The sequence below is a fragment of the Eleutherodactylus coqui genome, chromosome 9, assembly GCF_035609145.1.
Source record: "Eleutherodactylus coqui strain aEleCoq1 chromosome 9, aEleCoq1.hap1, whole genome shotgun sequence".
NCBI classification, from domain to species: domain Eukaryota; kingdom Metazoa; phylum Chordata; class Amphibia; order Anura; family Eleutherodactylidae; genus Eleutherodactylus; species Eleutherodactylus coqui.
The window spans coordinates 58,579,796-58,605,170 of NC_089845.1; the positions used below are offsets into that span (position 1 = coordinate 58,579,796).

General features: G+C 44.7%; 1 protein-coding gene across 3 annotated transcripts in view; it reads left to right on the forward strand.

Moving 5' to 3' along the window:
- The window catches only part of CARMIL1 (capping protein regulator and myosin 1 linker 1), a 267,172-nt gene that overhangs the window by 235,785 nt on the left and 6,012 nt on the right, over window positions 1-25,375 (forward strand). For all 3 annotated transcript variants that reach the window (XM_066579442.1, XM_066579441.1, XM_066579443.1), the window contains 4 exons: window positions 8,130-8,595; window positions 12,595-12,661; window positions 15,499-15,705; window positions 21,994-22,134. In XM_066579442.1, the coding sequence (XP_066435539.1) occupies window positions 8,130-8,595; window positions 12,595-12,661; window positions 15,499-15,705; window positions 21,994-22,134 (881 nt within the window). The remainder of the gene's footprint in view (window positions 1-8,129; window positions 8,596-12,594; window positions 12,662-15,498; window positions 15,706-21,993; window positions 22,135-25,375) is intronic.

A 25,375-nucleotide genomic window follows, 5' to 3' on the forward strand; every position in this document is an offset into this window, starting at 1 on the left:
GCCCTGATGCTGTTACATGGAACTACCACAGCAGTTATGTTGACTGGCAGACAGGTATTCCCATTGCTGTTACTGATGATGATGATTACACGGCTACTGTCACATTATTATAATAGAGGAGATCACAGCTCATCCACCTGACTTGCATAATTATGGTCTATACCGAATTTAAGCGAATATAAAAGTTAATGATTAATAAACTGTCCGCTCTGCAGACAAAAATTGTATAGCCTTAACTAATGTTGGTCTAAGGCAGTGATGGCGAACCTTTTAGAGACCGAGTGCCCAAACTGCAACCTAAAACCAACTTATGTATCGCAAAGTGCCAACACGTCAGGGGGCGGGGCTTATCACGACATGATTTTACCCCCGTCGTTCTAAAAAGGACAGGGCTGCTTCAAAATAGACAGCGTGCAGATTCTGACTGCTTTTTGGATGTGGAAAATTCTGCAGCATTTCCGCATCCAAAAAGTTGTCAAAATCTGCACCCTATCTATTTTGAAACAGCCCTGCCAGTTTCTGCCGCATGTAAACATACCCCAGTGGTAATAGTGGCCCTCCTAGCGATAATAGTGACCCCCCCAGTGGTAATAGTGACATACCCCAGCGGTCCCCCAGCAGTAATAATGCCTGCTTCCCCCCCAGCGGTTCCCACAGCAGTCATATTACCCCCACCAGTGGTCCACCAGCAGTCACCAGGCCACCCCCAGCTGTCTGCCAGCAATAATGCCCCCCTCCCCTTAGGCGGTTCCCCCAGCAATCATAATGCGCCCCCCCCAGCGGTCCCCTCAGCAGTCATAATGCCCCCCCCAGCAGTCATAATGCCTCTCCCCCCCCCCAGCGGTCCCCCAGCAGTCATATTGCCCCCCCCCCCCCCAGCGGTCCCCCAGCAGTCATAATGCCTTCCCCCCGCAGCAGTTCCCCCAGCAGTCCTAATGCCTCCCCCCCAGCGGTTCCCCCAGCAGTCCTAATGCCTCCCCCCCAGCGGTTCCCCCAGCAGTCCTAATGCCTCCCCCCCCCCCAGCGATTCTCCCAGCAGTCCTAATGCCTCCCCTCCCCCCCAGCGATTCTCCCAGCAGTCCTAATGCCTCCCCTCCCCCGCTAGCGATTCTCCCAGCAGTCCTAATGCCTCCCCCCCAGCGATTTTCCCAGCAGTCAGAATGCCCCCCCCAGCGATTTTCCCAGCAGTCAGAATGCCCCCACCAGCGATTTCCCCAGCAGTCAGAATGCCCCCCCTCCCCCCCCAGCGATTTTCCCAGCAGTCAGAATGCCCCCCCCAGCGATTTTCCCAGCAGTCAGAATGCCCCCCCTCCCCCCAGCGATTTTCCCAGCAGTCAGAATGCCCCCCCCCCCCCCGGCGATTTTCCCAGCAGTCAGAATGCCCCCCCTCCCCCCCCAGCGATTTTCCCAGCAGTCAGAATGCCCCCCCTCCCCCCCCCAGCGATTCTCCCAGCTCTCAGAATGCCCGCCCCCTGCCCCACATACTTACCCCTCCTCCTCGCGGGAGCGCCGCTCCTCTCCTGCCTGATCCCAGGTGCATACTGAAGGCAGTGTGCTGCTGTTGGATGCCTTCTCCCCCTGCTCTTGCGGAACCAAAGTAGGAGACGTCGGAAGAGGGGGGAGAAGGATCCTAGCTGCACACTGACTCACAGTGTGCGCCGGGATCAGCACAGATAGCAGCGCTGAGTGAATATCAGCAGGGGAGCCGCGGCCCCTGCAGGCATTCACTAAGGTGGTGAGCGGCCGATAGCGGCGCGTGCCAGCAGGGAGGGCTCTGCGTGCCGCCTCTGGCACGCGTGCCATAGGTTCGCCACCACTGGTCTAAGGCATCATGGAATTGATTGAAAGGAAAAGTAAAAAATGTATCACCATCCAGATAGTGTCTGACAGGAGGCTACCGTGCATGGAAGTACCATAAACTAAGTTCTGGTGCTCATACGGCAGGTTCCCTGGAGTCTGGGGAGGTATTTCTTATACTTACTTAGCTCCTGGATTTGACGCCGTCTACCCCAAAAGTCAGCACGGACCATTGACTGCATGCTGTGCATGTGCACTCCCATTGATTGTGAAGAGAGTACACATGCACAGCATGAAGCCAACGTTCCAGCTGCACAGTCCACTCTGACTTAAGGAGGTGACGGCGCTGGATCGGGGAGTTGGGTAAGTATAAGAAATACTGCCCCGGACTCCTCGGAGCCTGCCGTATGAGCATCATAATTTAGTTTACAGGTAACAGGTTCCCTATAAGATCTTATGATTACTATATAGTACTATATAGAATTGCTATATAGATGACCCTACAATAGAACAAGCATTCCACTAACCACTACCATTACCAAAAGATGTTTTTTGATGAAATAAAATCACATGCGGCATATTTGTTGTGGAGGTGTCTGCAGCTGTCCTGTTCACCTGAATAGGGTTTGCAGAAATCTGAGCATGTGCTGCCAAAATAACCCCATTCACATGAATGGGGTTGATTTTTCAATCGTAGAAACTCCTACAGTATATCAGCCAGATGGGAATTCGCCCTATGAATATATTTCTACATGGCTTTGTATGACAAGAGAAGCTGAGAAAATTAACCCTTTAGTGACGGCGCTATCGTAAAACTACGTCCTGCTGTTGCAGGACGTGTATGGAGGGAGGTAGCGCCGCTATCTCCCTCCATACAGCGTGGGCGTCAGCTGTTTATTACAGCTGACACCCGCGGGCAATAGCCGCGCTTGGCCCTTCGGCCGATCGCGGCTATTAACCCTTTAAATGCCGCTGTCAATTCTGACAGCGGCATTTAAATCCCCCAAACACTGTTCGGGGGTCCCGTACGGTCCCCCGCGCGGTGAGATCGGGGGAGCCGTGCAGGTGTCATGGCAGCCAGGGGCCTAATGAATGGCCCCAGGGCTGCCTTAACAGACTGCCTATCAAGCCATCCACACAGGGTGGCTTGATAGACTGCCTGTCAAAAAGCAGTATGACGTAATGCTATAGCATTAAGTCATACTGGAGGAGCGATCAAAGCATCACATGTTAAAGTCCCCCAGGGGGACTTCAAGTAAAGTTAAAAAAAAATCAATGAAGTTTTTTAAATTGTTAAAAAAAAAAAAGTTATAAAAGTTTAAATCACCCCCCTTTTTCCATATCTATAATTAAAAAATCTAAATCATAAAATAAAAATATGTATTTGATATCACCGTGTCCGTAAAAGTCCGATCTATCAAAGTCGTGCATTATTTTTTCTGCACGGTGAACGTCGTCCGGAAAAAAAATAAAGAACGCCAGAAATACACTTTTTTAGTTACCCTGTCTCCCAGAAAAAACGCAATAAAAAGCGATCAAATAGTCGTATGTATTCCAAATTGATATTATCGGAAACTACAGGACATCCCGCAAACAATGAGCCCTTGCTCAACTATATCGACGGAAAAATAAAAAAGTTATCGCGCGCACAAAATGACCGCAGAAAATAATTGAAAAAAATTAAATATCTTAAAAAAAAAAATACAAGTACTACAGCAAAAACAATACTATATAAGTTTGGTATCGTAGTAATCGTACTGACCCATAGAATAAAAATATCAGGTTGTTTTTGTTGCAGTTTGTGTGCCGTAGAAACAGGACGCACCGAAAGATGGTGGAATGTCGTTTTTTTTCCATTTCTCTCCGCTTAGAATTTTTAAAAAGTTTTTCAGTAAATTATATGGTACAATAAATAGTGCCATTGAAAAATACAACTCGTCCCGCAAAAAACAAGCCCTCATACAGCCACGTCGATGGATAAATAAAGGAGCTACGATTTTTTAAAAGGGAGTAGGAAAAAACAAAAATTGAAAAAAGCGAAAAAGCTCCGTCACTAAGGGGTTAATATATAGTTTTGTGGGAAGATATTTATTACAACTTGTATTATATTAATTTAAATCCCTGCTCTTTTTATGCTTAGGATTCCAGTAAGCGGCCTTACGTAATGGTTGATAGCTTTTCATGTACAAGCATACATATTAAGAAAGCTGTCAGTCATTGGTAGGACCGCCCACTGGACTCTTAAGCCCAGAATGAGCAGAGCTATAAATGAAGAAATGACGTGTTTATGCTGTTGAACTACATATCAAACTGCTCAGCTCCTCCTGTTCTATAATATGATGCCTGCAGATCTAAGATCATGTTCAATGTGACAGGTTCACATTACAAAATAAAAGAAATGTTTTACCAATTTAGGATGGAAAAATTTGATTGATGTGGAGAGAGACCTGAACTTGGCCTATCTTGTACCTTTCGGATTAATTAGAATGCTAGTTACGGTATGAGAATATGCCAAGGAACCCAGGTAGCCCTACAAGAAGTATAGATAAAATTCACCCACATGGTGCCACACTTAACTCCAAGGAAGCCTTGAGATAACCCTTTTATCAATAGGGCCTCTATATAGCCACCAAACGTCACACCAAATGGGACCTCACGTAAGCTGTCACCTCCACCATTGGGTCAGGATGAACCGTGCCAAAACAAGTAAAACAAACCGTTGGATAGGCACTACATTTTTTTCCCCAAAATATCTCTAATAATATTGAGGAAATATAAGTAAAATATTACCTTAGGTTTTATGTGGGCAGACGAAGATAAAAATACTTCTCTTCCAAAATGTAGTGGGAAGCTTTCCCAGAAAAGTGGTTTGTCTCATTAACATATGGTTTCTAATGGTCCTTGTAGATGAGCCGATTCTCGTTTGAACAAGCGAGTGACGTCACCGCTAACCCGTTCGTGCAGCCTACTTAGACAGGCAGGTGCATCATTTGCTCATTGTTCAGAATCGTTCAGTCCCTGTGTAAAGAATACAGGAAATGGATGATTGCTTTTCAAACCGAACGATCAACGAACGAGCCAACGATGATTATTATGCCTGCATAAAGTGAATGACAAACGGAAAGCGAAGTATTCTCATTCGTCAGCTCACGTTTAGACCGATTAACATTCACTTTTGCTCGTTTCAATGATTTTTTTTAATGATAAGCATTACGTCTAAAAGCACTTTAGGTTCAATGTCCTCAATATTCCCCCTCTATATCAATATTCGAGTATACTCAATTTTTGAACTGGGCAGTGTAAATGTGATACAAGAGTCCCAATTAGAGATGAGCGAGCATACTCGCTAAGGCAAACTACTCAAGCGAGTACTGCCTTATTCGAGTACCTGCCCGCTCGTCTCTAAAGATTCGGGTGCCGGCGGGGGGCGGGGAGCGGTGGGGGAGAGCGAGGAGGAACCGGGGGGAGATCTCTCTCTCAGTCTCTCCCCCCTGCTCCTCCCTGCTCACTCCCGCAACTCGCCACTCTCCCCCGCCGCACCCGAATCTTTTGAGACAAGTGGGCAGGTACTCGCATAAGGCACTGCTCGCTCGAGTAATTTGCTCGCTCATCTCTAGTCCCAATACTTTATGTGAAACATGTAACAAAAAGTGGCAATGCTCCTAATGGCATAAGATCAGAGTGATATTTTCAAAGCTTCAAAAACAGTAAAAAAAAAAAAAAGAAAAACTAGATTCCGGTGGCTGCAGATGGCAATGACTTTGTTTTTTCTGTTTTTTGAATCCCATTATGGGTCTGACCATGCATATACCCCAAGAGCTTTAATTTAATTTCAAATTTTAGCCTTACTTCTATTCTCCAGAAACTCATTACTTCTAGGCGATGTACAGATCCATATAATATGCGTCCCCATCGTGAACTCAACGTTTTCATTTTGATGAAAGCACTGATTTGCGCTAATCATATTTAAGACTTTTTATGTCCGTGGTGTTTCTTTCTGCGCCAGAGTTCGGTTGCTCTCGCTCGGGCAGAGTACGACTGATCTCGCTTTTTTTTTCAAAACATTCATAATTTAGCAAAGCAAAATGACGGCTTCTGAAATTAAAAGGGCAAAACACTTAATTGATACTTCAATACAGGCTTAGGGCACACTGTGAAATCCCTTTGAAATGCCTCTCTTCACACTGAGCAGTCAGCAAGTGCATATTGAATACAATGGAAAATGCACTTCTCGGTGAATGCTAAGTGTTTTCCAGATTGTTGCCTAGTGACATACCAATAATGGTAAAAAAAACCAACAACTGTGGAGTAAACGCTTTATAATTAACCAGTAACGTGTTTTTTTATATTGTTTGCATATTTGCTTTTCACCAAAATGCTGTGCTGATTTCTTGTGTCTTGTTAGGTAGCCGTGTCAAAATGTTAAGTAGCCTTGTAGTCTCTTCATGGGATACAGAGATGGTCCATTTACTTTGAAATGGGTGAATATGTTTCTGACAATTCCCCATAAAATGTGACTGGGAAGAGAGTCAATATTGTGTTCGCTTGAAGAAAAATATGGATTTTGATATATTTGCCTTCAAAATGCTTACATTTGGCTGCCTGTTTTCAGGCTGTTACGCATCCATTCCACCATAATATAGTTCTGAAAACTGCTTGAATAGGTTATATTCAAGGCTTTACATTTTTTTGTTCCAATGTATCTAAAATGAAAAATGAAGCAACTTTGCAGTCTTGATGAAAAATTTCCTACCGTTTTATGTTTACAGCTGCTATAGAGTCCTGTGCGTTTCCATGGGAACAGACTACATCTTGCAGTCATACTCCTTTCCACGAAGTCTCCAACTTCATGTATGTTAGCAAGAAATTGGAGACGGATTGGGAGTATAACTGCAGAATCAGATGACCTAGAGTTTGTTGTCTGTTACCATGGAGATGCATAGCAGCTATAGACACAAAACTATAGGAAAGTTTTCATCTAACCTACTTGTAAATCGTCTTAGTATTTAGAGTTGAGCGAACGTACTCTTCCGAGAAAAAAAAAGCTCGGCAACCGGCCGGTCCCATACAAAAATGCTCGAGTCTCCTATGGAAGTCAGTGGGGTTCGTTGCGAATAGAGCTCTCGAGTTTTACGAAAAGCTCAACTTGAATAACGAGGACCAGAACATTTTGGTGCTCACTCATCTCTAGTAGTATTCTATTGTTAGGGATTATTCTGATCTTCAGCGTTCAGACTGTTGGTGTAGTAGTATAATGTGCTTGGCGTATGTATTCTCAGCATGCTTTTTTGCTTTCAAGTTGTTCATTGGGAGTCAACTTTCCTAGTTGTATGATAGCTTAAATATTTTTGAGCATTAGCCATTCTCCTAGGGTGGGTTCACACCTATGTTGGGGGTTCAGCTTAAAGCCCCATTTACACGCAAAGACAATCGCTCAAAATTCTCTCAAGACAGTTTGAGTGACCCTTTTCAGCAATCATTTTGCATAGCTAATAATAGGCACTAATGCCTATTAGCAGCTTATTAGCTTCATTTGCATTTAAGTGAAGCTCCCTTGTCTGTATGCAGATAACAGTGGTTGAGCCGTTATCTGCATACAGCTCCATTGTTCCCCCGCGGGACAGAAGCTGCGAACAATGTTATCAGCTCTCCTGTGGAGAATCACAGCATGTGGTCCCTGCTATATGCTGGCCAGCTGAATGATGGTTTTTATGCTGAACTAAAAATCATCGTTCGTCCGAAAATCTAACGATGGTAGCATTTACATGCAACAATTATCACTCAAAAGACATAGTTTGAACGAATTTTGAGCAATAATCGTTGTGTGTGAATGGGCCTTTACTGCTCCATGTGGAGAGCGGGACAGAGAAATTCCCTCTCTGAACGACTCTATCTTAGGACGGAACCGAACAGACATCATTGACTATAATGGGGGCCGTTTACTTTCTGCTTAGCTACCCAGCTTTCAGCTGGAAGAAAACGCTGCGTGCAGCACTTTTTCTTCCAGTATTTCATAACAGATCTGCGACTGGACCTCCAACCGAAGGTTCCAACACAGATGTGAAACCACCCTTTCGTGTATATCTATTCTTGTGCTGCTTCTTGTGTTTTTTTTTTAAATTTTATTTTCAGAACTCTAGTCTGAATTAGCAGATATATTTCTATTCATGACCTAGCCTCAGGATAGGTCATCAATATCAAACCAGTTGGCTCTAACTCTGGCACCCCTGCTGATGATCAGGCCATCAGGTTATCAAGTCCTGGACAGCTTCTTTAAGACCTATTTTGTTGTTTTTATGTGTAACCATTAATTTCACTGGCTTATTTTACAGAAAATATTTCCTGAAAGGAGGAGAATCCCAAGATAGTAATGAGGGTGAAGAAAAAAAGAAGCGGGAATCCAGAAAAAGTGTCTTTCTCAATCTGATTAAATCTAGATCCAAGTCAGAACGTCCACAGACTGTTATAGTGACTGAAGAACCGCCATCTCCCAAGCCGTCGGTTAAAAGTCCCGCTCCTGACGCAAGTAAGAAGGATAAAGTGACTGACGGTAACGGAGCAGTGAGTTCCAGTGCCAGTGCCGGGAGCAGTGGGCCCAGCAGTAGTACCGAGCGGTCAGAGGAGGTTAAAACACCAGACTCGTTAGAGGAGAATTTGCAGCTTGATGATATTGTCAAGACTGAGCGGAGCGACAGCAAAAGCAGTCCGCAGAGTGGAAGGAGATACGGTGTCCAAGTGATGGGGAGCGGACTGTTGGCCGAGATGAAAGCAAAACAAGAAAGAAGAGCAGCGAATAAGGTATGTGGTTTAGAGACTAAATTTTTGCCCTGAATGACCATGTGACATGACGCCTGCGTATACTCCCATAATGTTGCAAAATTGATGACCCATTTTATCAAATACTGTAGACTTCTTTATCCCTCCTGAAACACTGCTGTTTGCTGCAGCAGAACATTGATTTATGTCCATGCGTGAAGCAAGCAGCACCCTCCTGCGAGCGCCATCTTCAAAAGAGTAGACTGTCGCCGGGTGTTAGAAGATTTCAGAAAACATCAACTTAAATGAGTTATTTTCCTATTTTGTCACCAGTTTTTCTATAAGGGCTTATATCCACGGCCGTGTTTTTACCACGTCCATTGCACAGCCGCGTGATACGTGGTGAATGGAGTCAGTGGACCTTCCTTGATCCATGCACATGTGCGTGGAGACACTGTGTGTCGATACGCATGAGAAATAGATTGCAGCATGCTCTACTTCTCTACATTCCACGCAGCGTGAATGAAATGTTCTCCATATGCAATACACTTTTTTTCTCTTTTTTTTTTTTTCTGCACTTTCAAAAAATTCTACCTTTTATTTTCCCGTCGACGTAGCTATCTGAGGGCTTGGTTTTTTTTGCGGGACATGTTTTTTCTTCAGTGGTACTATTTAATCCATACCAATATTAACTGTCTGTTACCTTTTCACGCCTAAACCGCTGAAGCAGTTTCTATGGAATTTGGCGGAGATAGCTTGCATCTTGAGGAAGAACATAGGATATGTTTTATCCTGAAAATGTATAGAGGTCTCTAGGGAGCGCGACAAGACAGATTTATTTGGTGATGTGCAGGCACACCTCCGCTCTGCCGCCAGGGCAGTGCGTCAGAGGGGAAGAGGGTGCACGTCATAAGCTATGCCTACACAAAAGGGGGAAAAAAACGTGAGGGCTGACGTCTTCGATGCACGTAAGCAATTATTAAACTAGCAGGGATACCGGGCGGTCCGGGATTAAAACTTCAACGAAAGACTCATTAACATGGATTGAGATTTTAAAGAAAATCTGTGTTGCCCATGGCAACCAATCACAGCACAGCTTTTATTTTACCTCAGCTGTGTAAAGGATGAAAGCTGAGTTCTAGCAAAAGATGACAAGACCAAAAACGTGGTGTACAGAATGATGCTGACAGCCGATTGCAGTTACATTTCTTTCACTATTTCAACTTTTTACGTTTAGTATAGAGCAAAATACAGATTAGATTAAAAAAATACTAATTCCGTGCAGACGAAGTCGCGGGTAACAAGCTAGTGTACCATATAATATACTGAAAAATGTTACATTTCTATGTGGAATGAAATGAAGAAAAGAAATGCATCTTTTGAGGGTTCTTGTTTTTACAGAGTACACACTGCGGCAAAGAGACACGAAAACTTTTATGACAATAATAGAGATGAGCGAGCGTACTCGCTAAGGCAAACCACTCGAGCGAGTAGTGCCTTATGCGAGTACCTGCCCGCTCGTCTCGGCAGGGAGCGGCGGGGGGAGATCTCTCTCTCTCCCCCACTCCCCACTGCTCACTCCCGCAACTTACCGCTCACCCCCAACGGCCCCCGATTCTTTGGAGACGAGCGGGCAGGTACTCGCATAAGACAATACTCTCTCGAGTAGTTTGCCTTAGCGAGTACGCTCGCTCGTCTCTAGACAATAACAATTTTTTTTTTGTCTTTGCTTCTGGCCACTGTAACCTTTTCGTTGATATGCTGAGCCTGGGGGCTCGTTTTTTTTGGGATGACCTGTGATTTCTATTGGTACCATTCTGAAGTACATCCGTATATGGAGCGGGCTTGGCTCCCAATCCTGCTTCATACCAATATATATATATATATTTATATATATTATTGTAAATGCCGCTAGCATAAATCTTTTGTTGTATTGGCATTTCCTGGAGTGAATATTGTACATTTCATTGTGATTTTAGAATTTTAAAAATAGTCCAAGCCACATAAGAATATCCTGAGTACGTTTTTGCCATGTTAAGTGCAAAAAGCGGGTCTTCCAAACAGAAATAAGCCTCTGACGGATCCCCATTTTTTCACCCTTTACTTTATTTATGCTCACTATAAGAATTAATTGCATATCACTAGGATCTGGATACAAAGACACAGTCCTCAGAATGAAGCTCTCGCAGCTGTAGTGAAGTGCTGTGGCTCCTGCACTGCACAGCGATGACACCGCCATATTCACGTGAATGGGGCTGTGTTGCAGCTCCCTGCGCAGCGGATGGCCGGGAGCACAAGGACTGCCGATCGGACTTCTGTCCCTTCCTTCTTGGGTTGGTTCCATTGTCGAACCCGCTTGGCTCAGGATATTATGGCATATTCTAGTGATGTGCTATAATGTTCTAAGGTGCGAAGATCTTTGTCATCTGCTATATACAAAGCAAAAGTCAGTAAAATTTGGATGTACTGAAGGGTCTCGTGTAATTAGTACAGCACTGCTTATGTTATTTTGTATTAAATGTACACTTTCTAATTATTTGCACTTGCACAATCATCATACTTCCATTTTATGCAACATCTTTTATGCGGTTAGTAGCAAAAAGTAGAGTTGACTCTTTGTATCTAGTATCATAAATACTACATGAAGTTGTAACAGACATGGAGGCCTTATATTCCCTTTTCTTGACAGCCAGTCTCTGACCTGTTGTTATCTGGAGATGTGGGATAAATCTTTATGTTAAAAGCCTAGTAATTTGGCGTGACATTGAATAATTGATGGTCTCTGCAGAAAGTAGGATGACAAGATGCAGCTCCAACCACAGCTGTTGATAGAGCTTGGCAGCATTAAGATCTCCTTCTGAAGGTTCCCTGTCCTTTACCTCCACCTAGTGTTATATTATCATGGCCACACAATTTCACTGACTGCAAATATTATATCCATGTGCCCTAAAGATGTCATGTAATAAACATTTACTCCGATTAGATTTAACTAATCAGTTCTATTCTAATCCTCAGATTAGATCCATCTAATTTATATCTATCACCTTTAGGGTGCGGGCAGACGAGCGTAGGCGTATTTACGTTCGCACGAGCGCAGCGTATAATCGCCCGAGCGATCGTTTTTCACCGATCACGACCAGAGCTAGAAAGCGTATTTTCGTTTGTTCCTACTTTGCAAACAGTCTTTTCGGCGATCGAATATGCGTCGGCGCGTATTTCGGTCGCATATGTTCCGTTTTTTTTCGAATTGCCGTTTTTACGCGCCGTAAAATCGCCCATGTGAACGAATACATTCGAAACCATTGCCTCAGATGGTCACGTATATACGTTTGGTCGCAAAAACGCGCAGTTTATGCGCTCGTCTGCCCGCACCCTTATACTGGAAGTACATGGGGACATATAGTGTACGAGTCCTGGTTAAATCACTCTGTTAACATGGCATGACCTTAAAGTTTCCCCATTGGAAACGTGGGGGGAATTTATTAAGCAATTTATGCCAGATTTTGGCATAAAAAAGGCATTCGGTGTTTTTTTTTTTTCGGAAACCACTTATGAGGGCCAGTTATAACATATCCATGGCCAGCTGCAGTGTGTGTGTGTATGTATATATGTATGTATATGTATATATATATATGTATATATATATATATATATATTGCCATTCTTATTTTGCTCAGTCAGTACTGTTTTTCAGCCCCAGACGTCAACTCCATAATATATCTACAATAGGGCTATACATGTGTATTGCCTTTCATTTAATGTCGCCTACCAACTACAGCCTCCTCTCCCCTGTTGTTCTATAATAGGCCACTTAAATCTGTTGATAATGGCCATTAGTAACTACTTTTACTTCCTACTATAGAGAATTAATGTTTACCAAATGTTTGAGCTATAATTGGTATATAACCATATGGCTGGGATACATTTAGCCCTGATTCTGGGTATGTGCCAGCAAGTAACTAGTAAACAACATGTGAAAATACACCTGCGTCATTAGAAGGGTTTAATTATACTTAATGCTTCTCTTCTTTTCCCAAATAGAAATTGGGCAGCGATGTTGGCAGTAAAGACTTATTGGATGTTGAAAAGGCAGACGGAAGCGGAGCAGGTTTGTTTACTTGAATACCTATATATTGGGTTTATCTAAGATAGCAGCAGACTATTTCAGAGTCTTCGACTCCATACACTCGCACACACTTGAAGGTGTCATCCAGCATTAGAAAAACATGGCTTTTTCCCCCAAAAAAATCTCAACACCTGTCCTTGGGTTTTTGCCTGGTTTTGCAGTTCATGTCCATTGAAATGAATGGGACTGAGCTGCAATACCCCGAAACCAATCGCCTGTGCATCTGACCACCAATTTAGATACTTAATCAGCCCAAGTCTTAAAGCAGATCCATCCAAAAAACAGACTACTCTCCCTCCTGTAGTCGTCGATCTGGCTATATTCCACTTTTTCTTTTAATTCATGCTCTTTTATAATAACACAGCCATGTGAAAACGCTGCTGCCTACTTCTCCTCCTTGGTCAGTGCAGGAAACGGGACACGCTGACCATAGAACAGTGGCCTGGGTTGGGTACTGCAGCGCCGTTCCAATCGAATTCAACGGGTGCTATGCCTGCAGTACCAACCTGGGACATTGTACTATGGTCAGCGCTTCCTGTGGGGACTGCAGTGACAGCGGCCCAAGGAATCCGCTCATTGGTAGTAGGTCCCCGCCAATCATCTATTTTTAAAGTCCAAGAATATGCCCTGTTATATACTATTACCGTAATAAAGATATACTTAGAAATTACAATAAACATATAATGCAATATAGGCCCATAAATCGCAGGCTGTTTCCAATCTCACACATCGATGTCTACAAATATCTGAAGGGCTGTCACAGTGCAGGGGGATCAGCCCTATTCTCATCTGTACAAGGATAGACTAGAAGCAATGGGATTAAACTGAAAGGGAGGAGACACAAATTAGATATCAGACAGTGAGGGTGATGAATGAGTGGAACAGGTTGCCACAGGAGGTGGTGAGTTCTGCTTCATTGGAAGTCTTTAAACAAAGGCTGGACAGACATCTGTCTGGGATGACTTAGTGAATAACAAAAAAGAAAAACTCCTGATGAGCATAAAAACTCTCAAAATACAATATTTTATTCCTATCGGTAGGTTTTGAAAGCAGTTATCTTTTCTTATTCAATTGAAACCCAAAAATGGATAGAATTATTGTGATATTCCAGAGAAAACTCCATTGTTTCATGACATCCATTCAAATAGGTTATAAAATTACTCTGCTCCCCTTCAGTTCCCGACCATAACATGAAGAAGTCATCCAGAGATTGATACCGCTTACTAATCTCATCTCGCAATATCCCACACAGCCTGTGGACAGCTGTGCGGGGGGGAAGCAGTTTTTGGAAAAAAGTAACCATTTTTTATTCTATCCCTGGACAAGTCTTTTGATATTTTGGGACTGTGATGGGACTCTGCAGTTGTAATTTGGCAGCATTCAGATTTTGATCTTGATTACATGGATTTGCAACTAACCTTTAGACCAGTGTTCCTCAACTCCAGTCCTCAGGGAGAATGTTTTTAGGATTTCTTTAGTGTTAAACAGGTGATACAATTATTGGCGGTGCCTCAGACATTGCCACAGGTATTGTCACTTTAGGATATCCTGAAAACAGGACCTGTTGGTGGTCCCTGAGGACTGGAGTTGGGGACCCCTGCTTTAGACCAACAGATGTGACAAATTTTAGTTTGTCTGTGATAGCAGGGTGGTGAATGTTATCTTAACCCATTAGAAAGCTATTGTTCTCCTATCTTAACACAACAAAACCCATTGTAAAGTAATTCAAAGTGTAAATAAACCACTTGATAACACATCACACAGTGTTATCATATCACCTAAAGTTCCATTTAGACGGGACTAATGTCGGGAAATCGATGCCCGTTACTCGTCCCTGTGTGTCCTCGCTCCCGTGCTCCTAGTAGTGCTTGCTCACTTACAAAGCGACCAACAGGAGGGGGGGGAGGCGGCAAGAGATTTCACTCCTCGCGCTCCCCCGCCCCTCTCCATTGACTTAACATAGCGGCCATTCACTACTGAACAGCCGCTATTTACATTGAACGATGAGCGATTAGCTCATCGTCCATCTTTTATGCTGAATCAGTTCAGTGTAAATAGCGGCCATTCAGTATTGAACAACCGCTATGTTATGTCAATGGACACAGACGGGGGAGCGCGAGGAGAGAAATCTCCTGCAGCCACTCTGCTGTGAGCCAGCGATACAGGGTCCCAAAATATTGTTACTGTTCTCCAGAGATCACTTCCCCACAGTCATCTCTTTGTCATCATATACAGATTTACAATGAAAATTAACACCTATGTATAGATAACACAGGATGCATTCACAATAGTTGGTGGTCACAGCTCACCTCCTCCCCCTCTCTACACAATTACCTTGCATACATGTGACAGAGCATAAACACAAAACACTCCCATAGTAGTCAGTGTGTCCTCTCCGGGCTAGAGACTCTTATGGTCAATGTGGCTGCAAATCACAACAGTGGTGTTCACAGAGTAGAGCAGCAGCTCAGACAACATGGCCATCCTCGTAATCACAGACAAAATAAAATATCTACAATCGGAAAATAGTAATAAGGAAAGAATATGCAATCAGGGCTTTTGGGGAAATCCTTCCCAGTATCCCTGACGTCTGCTGTGAACAATCCAGTTCTGTAACTCTTCCCCTCCAGGCTGTGTGTCCTGCACTTTTCTTCTGTCTGCTAGGTCACATGGTTCTGTTGTACGTCTTGCAGTTAATGGGCCAGTTTTATGTCAACTATTACAAAGGAAAACTGTTTTCATTGAACTCGCATTTTGTTCATCTGATGAATAAGTAATTTGTTAGTGCATGTAACAACAAGAGCTTTTTCATTTTCCAGTTCCCAAATTCTCTATCACAAGAGGTGATTCTACAAATTCTTGTCCAGAAAAAAATGTGAAATCGGAAGTCAAGTTAGAAGGCAGCGTACGTTCCAAAAGTTCTTCCAGTACACCAACTAGTCCTAAACCACCTCTTCAGTCATCCAAGCCTGCCCTGGCAGCACGTCCTACTGTGCCTCAGAAGCCCAGAAGCGGATCCCGCACTGGTAAGAGCAACTTACCTTCTTAGAAGTAAACCGTTAATGCATGCACTTAGATAACAGTATGATCTGGTTTATTTATAAGGCTGCCTTCATATCTGCGTTGGAACTTCCGGTTGGAGGTTCTGTCGCAGGTCTGGCACAAAATACTGGAAGAAATATTGCTGCATGCACTAGTTTCTCTTCCGGTACAATGCTGGGCAGCTGAGTGGATACCGAACAGACCCATTATAGTCACAAGTGTCCATTTGACGCTGTTCAGTTCCACTATAAGACGGACCATTTGGCTAAGGGATTACCCGTTCCTGCTCCCTGAACGAAGCAGGAAAACTGAATCCCCGTTGCAAATGTGAAAGCATCCTAAAGCAATAGTACCGGACTGTTGAAGGGTCCAGTTCGTATCCAAGACATGCGATTGCTGATTAGGAGATTTAAAAGGGGTCTTTAAATGGTCAGGGTCTTTAAATGGTCACCGCACTCTAAGACAACTTGTGTTAACATAATGGACAATGTGATAACTAGCAAAAGTGCAGATCACTTTATTTACCTAAAATTATGTCTTTGTACTGAAAAATCCCTCCAAAGTGGAGGGAAGTCTTACACACAACACAATCAAAGTGATGAGAGAGTTACGTCAATGTGGTTCTGAAACAGTCAAACTCTCCCCTCACACACCTGCCTCCCTAATACCCCTCATCATTAGCAAAAAATCTTCTCTGCCCTCCAACATCTGGAACAGAATGTCCATGACAATATATGAAATCCTAAATGGCACTAAAATTACTAAATTAGAACAAATTGTACTTCTCACCCCAAACTATGAACCCAATTTCTTGGAAGCATTAAATCTTTATAAACTACTCACAAAATTTCAGGATCTCTACCATTATGCAGTAAGAAACCCGCGAAGGTTTGAAACCTATCTATCTCTCCCCAAAACTTGTAAAAAACTAATCTCCAAGCTTCACAAGGGAGTACTCCTAGACTTGGCTCCACATAATCTCTAAGCTTCACAAGGGAGTACTCCTAGACTCGGCTCCACATAATCTCTAAACTTCACAAGAGAGTACTCCTAGACTCGGCTCCACATAATCTCTAAACTTCACAAGAGAGTACTCCTAGACTCTGCTCCACATAATCTCTAAACTTCACAAGGGAGTACTCCTAGACTCGGCTCCACATAATCTCTAAACTTCACAAGGGAGTACTCCTAGACTCGGCTCCACATAATCTCTAAACTTCACAAGGGAGTACTCCTAGACTCTGCTCCACATAATCTCTAAACTTCACAAGGGAGTACTCCTAGACTCGGCTCCACATAATCTCTAAACTTCACAAGGGAGTACTCCTAGACTCGGCTCCACATAATCTCTAAACTTCACAAGGGAGTACTCCTAGACTCTGCTCCACATAATCTCTAAACTTCACAAGGGAGTACTCCTAGACTCTGCTCCACATAATCTCTAAACTTCACAAGGGAGTACTCCTAGACTCGGCTCCACATAATCTCTAAACTTCACAAGAGAGTACTCCTAGACTCGGCTCCACATAATCTCTAAACTTCACAAAAGAGTACTCCTAGACTCTGCTCCACATAATCTCTAAACTTCACAAGGGAGTACTCCTAGACTCGGCTCCACATAATCTCTAAACTTCACAAGAGAGTACTCCTAGACTCGGCTCCACATAATCTCTAAACATCACAAGAGAGTACTCCTAGACTCTGCTCCACATAATCTCTAAACTTCACAAGGGAGTACTCCTAGACTCGGCTCCACATAATCTCTAAACTTCACAAGGGAGTACTCCTAGACTCGGCTCCACATAATCTCTAAACTTCACAAGGGAGTACTCCTAGACTCGGCTCCACATAATCTCTAAACTTCACAAGGGAGTACTCCTAGACTCGGCTCCACATAATCTCTAAGCTTCACAAGGAAGTACTCCCAGACTCGGCCCCACACGAGCCATGATACATAAAGGAATGGGGAAAAAAAATTAAACATCACCCTATCTAAGGAAAATACAGACAAAATCCTAAGCAACTTTCGTGCTTTCTCAAGATGCGTCCGCATTCAAGAAAATTATATTAAATTTATTACGAGATGGTACAAAACTCCCCATCAACGATTCAAACTGAATTTAACACTCTGATAGCTGTTGGAGATGTGGTCACAAAGGGGGCGCCCTCCTCAACATTTGGTGGAATTGCCCAGGGATAGTTCCATATTGGGAACAAATATTTTCCCAAATCTACAAAATCTGTTTGACCTCATTAAAATTGGCACCGGAGGAGGTATTACCGTGGCAACCATCTAAAAACTTTACACCAAGAAAAGACTCCCAGCCAACAATCCTAATATCTGCAGCCAAACTACTCATCCTTCTAATGTGGCGGAACAAAGAACCCCCTTCCCTAACCCAATGGGAAAACAAAACACACCAAATATACCACTTCGAGGAACTGATAAGCTGGGAGAACGGCACCAGAAATAAATTTCTAACCATTTGGTCGCCATGGATTGATTTTAAAAAATAACCAAAAGGTCACAATAATATCAATCTGGTGCCCCACCTCCGCATAACCCAAACATATCCCCCTCATCCATTGATGGTTTTACATACAGTTACGGAGGAATTACCTCATAAATAACCAAATAGCAAGTCTTCAGGCCAGAATCTATCAAGAACCAACGTAGATGACTCTCTACCCCTCCCACCATCACTGTTTCCCCCCTTTCATTGGTTTACTGTTTTTATGGTTATTGATACACCATTGTCTTATGATGTGCTTAAAAGACATAATCCTTATAGAATTAAAATATTGGTGAGAACATTTATGAGCGTTTTAAACTGTGACAGATTGTATCTCCTGCCAGACCCGCGTGTCTCAATCATAAATGTACGTTTCTTCCTGTATGTTTAAACAATCTGTACGAATATACTTTTCAGACTTATATGTTTTATTAAGCATTTATTAATAAAAAGAGATTATATAAAAAAAATGATTATCCCAAGAGAAAGCCAACACAGTGGGCTATAAAATGTTGGTGCCTCGTGGAGATGTGGTGCAGACATGAAAATGTATTATGATTACAGATGAGCGAGCACCCAAATGCTCGAGTCAACGTTATTCGAGTCGAGCTTTTTCGCAAAACTCGAGTGCTCTACTCGAGTAACGAACCCCATTGACTACAATGGGAGTCTCTCCCTCTCCTGCCTGCCAGACAAAAAATTTGCCATTGATGCCCGCTGCAGCGGGAGGGGCCAAAACAGGCAAGTCACAGCGGGAAGGAGCCAAAAACTGGGGTGGGGTCGAACACGGCTTGATGCTCGTTCGAGTAACTAGTACCATCGAGTACGCTAATACTGGAACGAGCTTCAAGCTCAGCAGAGTATGTTCGCTCAACTCTACTTATGATGTAATCCACAGCACACAAATAGAGTATGCATAGTCACTGATAGACGCTCAACAAGAACTGATTTTTATTCGAAAACAACAATAGCATCACTTGCGATGTTTCCATTCAGCCTGGATCTTTGTCAAAGTTATCTGTTATAAAATGCCAGGACAGCTTGGAGTGTAAAAGCGATGTTATGTCGCACTGTGATCATGGCGTTGCTTTTTCACTGCTCCTTCCTGTCCCAACATTTCCTAACAAATAGCCTTGACTAAGCACCTGGTTGGCTCGAAACGTTACGAGTGACGCTTATGTTGTCTCAGAATTAAAAAATCTGTTCCTGCTGATCATCAATTGGTGATTACGCATACTCTATTGAACTGAAAAGTTTTTAGTCCCCACAAAAATAAATAATTAAACATAACTAATTGAAGACCTGTAAATAAAAAGGTGCAGGCACAATATATGCAGTGCATTTGGAAAGTCTTCAGACTCTTTCACCTTTCTACATTTTGTTATATTGTGGCCCTGTGCAAATTAAACATTTTGCATTGGTAGGACAGACCTTTTGGTATGACACTTGTACTTTTGCTCTGGGCGCTTCCCATTTCTCTCGATCATCTTTAAGATGTTTCTACACCTTAATTGAAGTCCCCTCTGGGAAATTCAGTTGATTGGACATAATTTTAAAGGACACGTCCCTGTCTGTATAAGGTCTAACCGCTCACAAGGCATCTGAGACCCAAAACCAAGCCATGAGGAGGGAAGAACCGCTTGCAAAGCTCAGTGACAGGATTGTGTTGAGGCACAGATCTGAAGAAGGCTACAAAAAAAGTCTGCTGCACTTAAACTTCCCAAGAGCTCAGCGGTCTCCATAATTTTAAAATGGATAAAGTTTAGAACTAGCAGGACTCTTCCTAGAGCTGCCAACCCACCAAACTAAGTAAACGGAGGAGAAGGGCCTTGGTAAATGAGGTGGCCAGGAACCCAATGGTCACTCTCGCTGAGCTCCCAAGATACTGTGTGCAGATGTGGGAAACTTCCAGAAGGTCAACTATCGCTGCAGCCTCCACCAATCTGGCCTTTATGGCAGAGTAGCCAGAAAGAAGCTTCTCATCAGTAAAAAAAAAAAAAAACACATGAAAGCCAACCTGGAGATCACTAAAAAGCACCTAAGGACTCTGCAAAACAAGATTCTCTGTTCTGGGGGAAACAAAGTTTGAACTTTTTGGCCTCAATTCTAAGTGTTATTTCGGGAGGAAACCAGGCAAAGCTCAGCAACTGCTCAATACCATCCCTACAGTGAAGGATGGTGGTGGCACCATCCTGCTGTGGGGTATGTTTTTCAGCTGCTGAAACAAAGATACTGGTTGGGGTTGATGGAAAGCTGAATGCAGCAAAGTACAGGAATATTCTTAATGAAAGCCTGATTCAGAGTGCAAGGGACCTCAGATTGGGCAAAAGGTTTACCTTTAGAGATGAGCGAGTATACTCGGTTTGGGTGTTTTTGCACTCAAGCACTGCTTTTTCCGATTAACTGACTACTTGGAGGAAAAGATTCGGGGGGCGCCGGGGGTGAGCGGGGGGTTGCAGAGGGGAGTGGGGGGAGGGGAGAGAGAGAGCTCCCCCCTGTTCCCCACTGCTACCCCCCCCCCCCCCACCACCACGCCGTCCCCCCTGCGCCCCCCCAAATCTTTTCATCCGAGTAGTCAGTTACTCGGAAAAAGCAGTGCTTGAGTGCAAAAACACCCAAACCGAGTACACTTGCTCATCTCTATTTATCTTCCAACAAGACAATGACCCTAAGTACACAGCCAAGACAACACAGGAGTGGCTTAAGAACAGTCCTGTGAATGCCCTTGAGTCCAGCCAGAGTCCTCACTTAAATTAAATCAAACCTCTATGGAGAGACCTGAAAATGGTTCTCCACAGACGGCCCCTATTCAACCTGACAGAGCTTGAGAGGATCTGCAGAGAAGAATGGCAGACAAATCCCAAATACAGGTGTACAATATTTGTGTCATCATACCCAAGAATACTGGGGGTTGTAATCGTTAAAGGCGCTTTAACTAATTACTGAGTACAGGATGTGACTAGTTATGTCAGTGCAAAATGTTTGTAAATTGTTTTTAAATGAAAAACTAAGATTTCTAACATTCTGTTTTTACTTTGTGATTATTGGGTATTCCGTGCGGAATGACGTGGAAAGCCTTGAATTTTTTTTTATTTACTTAAAACCACAAACATATAAAAATAAAACGGTCGAAAGACTTTTAAAATGCATTGTCAATTATCTAACACACTCCTAAACCCAATAGACAGCTATCTTTTTAGTCAGAGCTGCAGAATCCAGTGATGACTACTGAAATTTCGCAGCTTTAAGGACCTTTTACTTGACCTAATTACCTGACACAGACGTTTGTCCAATCGCCAAGCCGTGTAAAAGGGACAACCATCAGCCGACAAGTAAGCAAACACTGGCTACGACTGACTGAGAATGCATGGAATGCATCAAAAGAGGTCCAACTAAAACATAGTTCTTCCTCTTCACAATTCACTGGCCGGGCCGCACATGGAATATTGTGGACAGTTTTGGGTACCGATGCTTAAGAAGAACATCTCAGAGCTTGAGTGGGTACTAATATAGCAAACAAAAGAAATGGGATGGATAGACTACAATACCTAGAGAGGTTATCAAAATTGGGGTTAAAAGATGGCTGAGGGGCGACCTAATAACTATGTATAAATATATACAGAGATCTCTCCCATCATCTATTTATACCAGGACTGTAACAATGCAACCTAATTATAGCGGGTTAGATAACCTAGAAGAGAAGAGCTGATTAATTAATGGAAACTTAAATGTTTCTTTTTTTCCCTTAAATTTTAACAGAAGAAATCCCTGAATCTCCATCTGGGCCCTGCTCTCCCAAAACCGCAGTTCTTCCTTCTGTGCTGAAGAGGGTTCCATCAGAGAAGGACAAAGATGGAGCCAGCAGCCCTCAACCTTCTTCTTGGCCGCTTGGAGACGAAGGTATGATTTCCAGCATATAGAATGAAGCCTTTTTAGCTGTTACTTTGCTCTATGAAGTGTTATATTTCACTGTGGCTTTGTTTAAAAGGCAACTAATACTGATGGCAGCAAAGAAGTACCGGATTGCTCTATAAGATGCACTTTTTCCTCCTGTGTCCTATTCAAGCAGGCTGGAACGTTTGCTCGGCCGCACGTCCGTCCGACCCCGCTCCATAGCAGGGAAGGAGAGCAGTTCTCTTTCTCCTCTCCTGCCGGTACTCATCACCACCACTGATTGGAGGTTAGCGCCAGCGGGAACTGCTGCTGCACCCTTTCCTCTCACTGTTATAGAGCTCTGCTGTTCCTGCTGTGGAAGAAAAAGGAAAGGAGTTATAGTGGGCCTCCGACACCCTGTACTATCCCCTGCACTGTCATCTAAAGTTCCTGGGCGAGTTCTAAATATTTTTTCTCGTCTGTGTCATTGGGGGACACAGCTTTGACCTTGGGTATAGCTACTGCCACTAGGAGGCGAAACTAAGCATAAAAAGAGTTAACCCCTCCCACTAGCTATATCCCTCCTGCAGGCATCCAGCTAATTCAGTTTTAGCTTGGTGTCTGTAGGAGGTGGACGGTCTCACCCATAAGGGCGGATTTTTCCAGATGGACCAGGGCTAATGGGGAGGCAGGACTCTCCCTGGTAACCCAACCGAGGATGGTGAACAGAATGGGACCAACCTTCTGTTGTCTGCCCGGTCCCCTCAGAAGAAAAGGAAGCACATCCAGGTACTCTTGCATGTGGACCGCCGGCCATAGAGCCCCCCTTTCTTCTGGGCAGTTCGCATCCCCTCCCCATGCAAGGGCAGGTGATGGTGGCGGAGAGCTCTGCTGGAGTTAAAGAGCTATTCTACCTCGGCAGAAAGCAAGTATCCCTTGCGGAAGGTAAGTATCCACCGTAGTCCTTCCACACCTCGCCCCCCTTCCCTCATCAACGCAGCAACAGTGTAGCCCTGGCGCTGCCTCGATTTGTTGCCTAACTACGCAGCGTGTGTTGAGCCGTGCGGCCCCTCCTCTGTGGTGCAGTTGTTTTTTACCTCTCTGTGGGGGTTGACTGGCCTGGGAGGCTGATGCAGGGTTTCCCCTTGTGCTGGGGCAGGTTCCATGCAGGCGCGTGTCTCTCTCATTGCCCTCCATTATGCGCGCATAGCCTCTTTGTTGGTCTTTGCTGGTAGCTGGCAGCCGCTCCGTGCTGGCGGTGTGCCGCCCCTTCGTGCTGGCAGCTCCACTGTGTTGGTGGCGCGTGGCTCCACTCTGTTGGCGGAGCATAGTGGGTCTCTGTGCGGACTTTGATAGCAGCTCGCACTTCCTACTCTCTGTGGCCGACGCGGCCACTGTGGCATGTTCGCCAGTAGGCAAGGAGGTACAGTGGCAATAGCGGCCTGCGCTGCGCTGTTTTATATTATGCTCGCCCGCTGCCCTGTGCAGCATTATTGCTAGCCTCTGTGTGGCATTATTGGTTGGGCGCTATGCGGCATTATTGCTAGTCACTGTGGTACTATGCTTGGCTGCTCTGCGGCACTATTTCTGGCCGCCGTGCAGCGTTGTTCCTAGCTGTGGTGCAGCATTATTGCTACCCACTGTGCTGCATCATACTTAGCCGCCGCACGGCATTATTTCTAGCCACCATGCGGCATTATGCTGAGTCGCCATGCGACATCATTGGATAGCCGCCGGGCAGCATTATTGCTACCCGTTGTGCGGGATTATTGGTTAGCCACAGTGCGGCACTAGCCGCTGAGCGGCATTATTGCTAGCCGCGGTGAGGCGGGTGCGCACATGGCCTGTTTTATTAGCCAGGTGGCATGTGGTTACTGCCACATGCCAGGCGGCACGTGGTTAATGGTCGTGCATTTTTCAATGTACATTGCCACCACGCAGCGTTCTTTCGCTGCTAAATAGAGGTGGCAAAGATGTGTGGGCGCCGGTCGGACCGATGGTCTAATTCAGCCACGGCACTGGGGCGGCAGAGTGTCATGTGGGACAGGGGCTGTGAATAAAGGTGCTCGCCACTTCCACAATGCCAATATTCCCTATTTCAAGGCACCATAGTCCTCCCTTTTTCCCTGCCCAATCAACCTCAGCGTGGTTCCTGCCTAGGGTTGAAGCCTTGCCTAGCAGCTAGCTCCTCTGTTGCCTCTCTTGCAGCCCCCTGCAGCCAGACATACTGCAGTGTCGGAGTCCAGAATGACAAGTGGACAGGGGCGGTCAGAGCCACATACTATGTGCGCTCTCGCTACAGTACAAGATTTTCATCCAGCAGAGAATATCTTGTCTTACGAACAACAATGTACTAACGAACTAAGTGTTGGCATGGTTCCCGCAGTGGTACCTTCCATGGAAAAAGTACTCGCACAGGGATTCGTCGGATTCATCGCTCCTCATGACTGCTCCCGTCCAGGTTGAGCCTTGCCTGGCGCCTCACCGAGGGTTTTCTACTTGCAGTCTCTGCAGACAGTCTTTGCGCACGGTTTATGTCCTGGTGGACAGGTGGGAGACATGTGCTATGTGTGCTCTCGCTACTGTACAAGAGTCAGAAATGTTTTTTTCCAAACGAACTGGCTCGAGCTGCTTATCAGCAATGCTCCGGCCTTGCTGTCACCAGTGGGACCTTCCACATGGAAGTCGTTCTGTGCACAGAAAGTCTGTGGTTACATCGCTTCTCTTCTCCGCTCTGGAACGAGTGAGCCTTACCTAATAGCTAGCCCCTCTATGGTGGCCTGCCTGGAGTTTCCTTGTAGGCAGCTGTAGCGTGATCTTCGGTTACAGGAGGAGACACAGACTGGGGCTGCCAAGAGACGCATACTATGTGCGCTCCCACCACAGTATGAGACTGACATCCAGTCGGTCGAAGAATATCTCATCTTTTAGACAGTCTGGCTCTGTCCAAGTGCAGTGGTAGTCCGGGGTCTACCCTCCAACAGGGAGTCTGGGGGTGGTAGGTCTGCCTACTAGCTCCCCTCTGGTCAGCTCTAACACACGGACTGCTACGGGTCTGGTCCCTCTCCAGGCGGCATCTAGTGCATCTGGCATCTAGTGCTTTCTAGGAACACTGGAGCTCAGTCAGCCGTGTCCATGCGGACGTGGGTCTCTCATGTCATCGGTGACTGAGTGAGGAATACTCTGTAGCAGCGCAATCTCCTGCTGCGCTCCTAAAACGTTTCTTCATGGATCCTTTATACACACATACTAAACAGGGCTTGGCGTC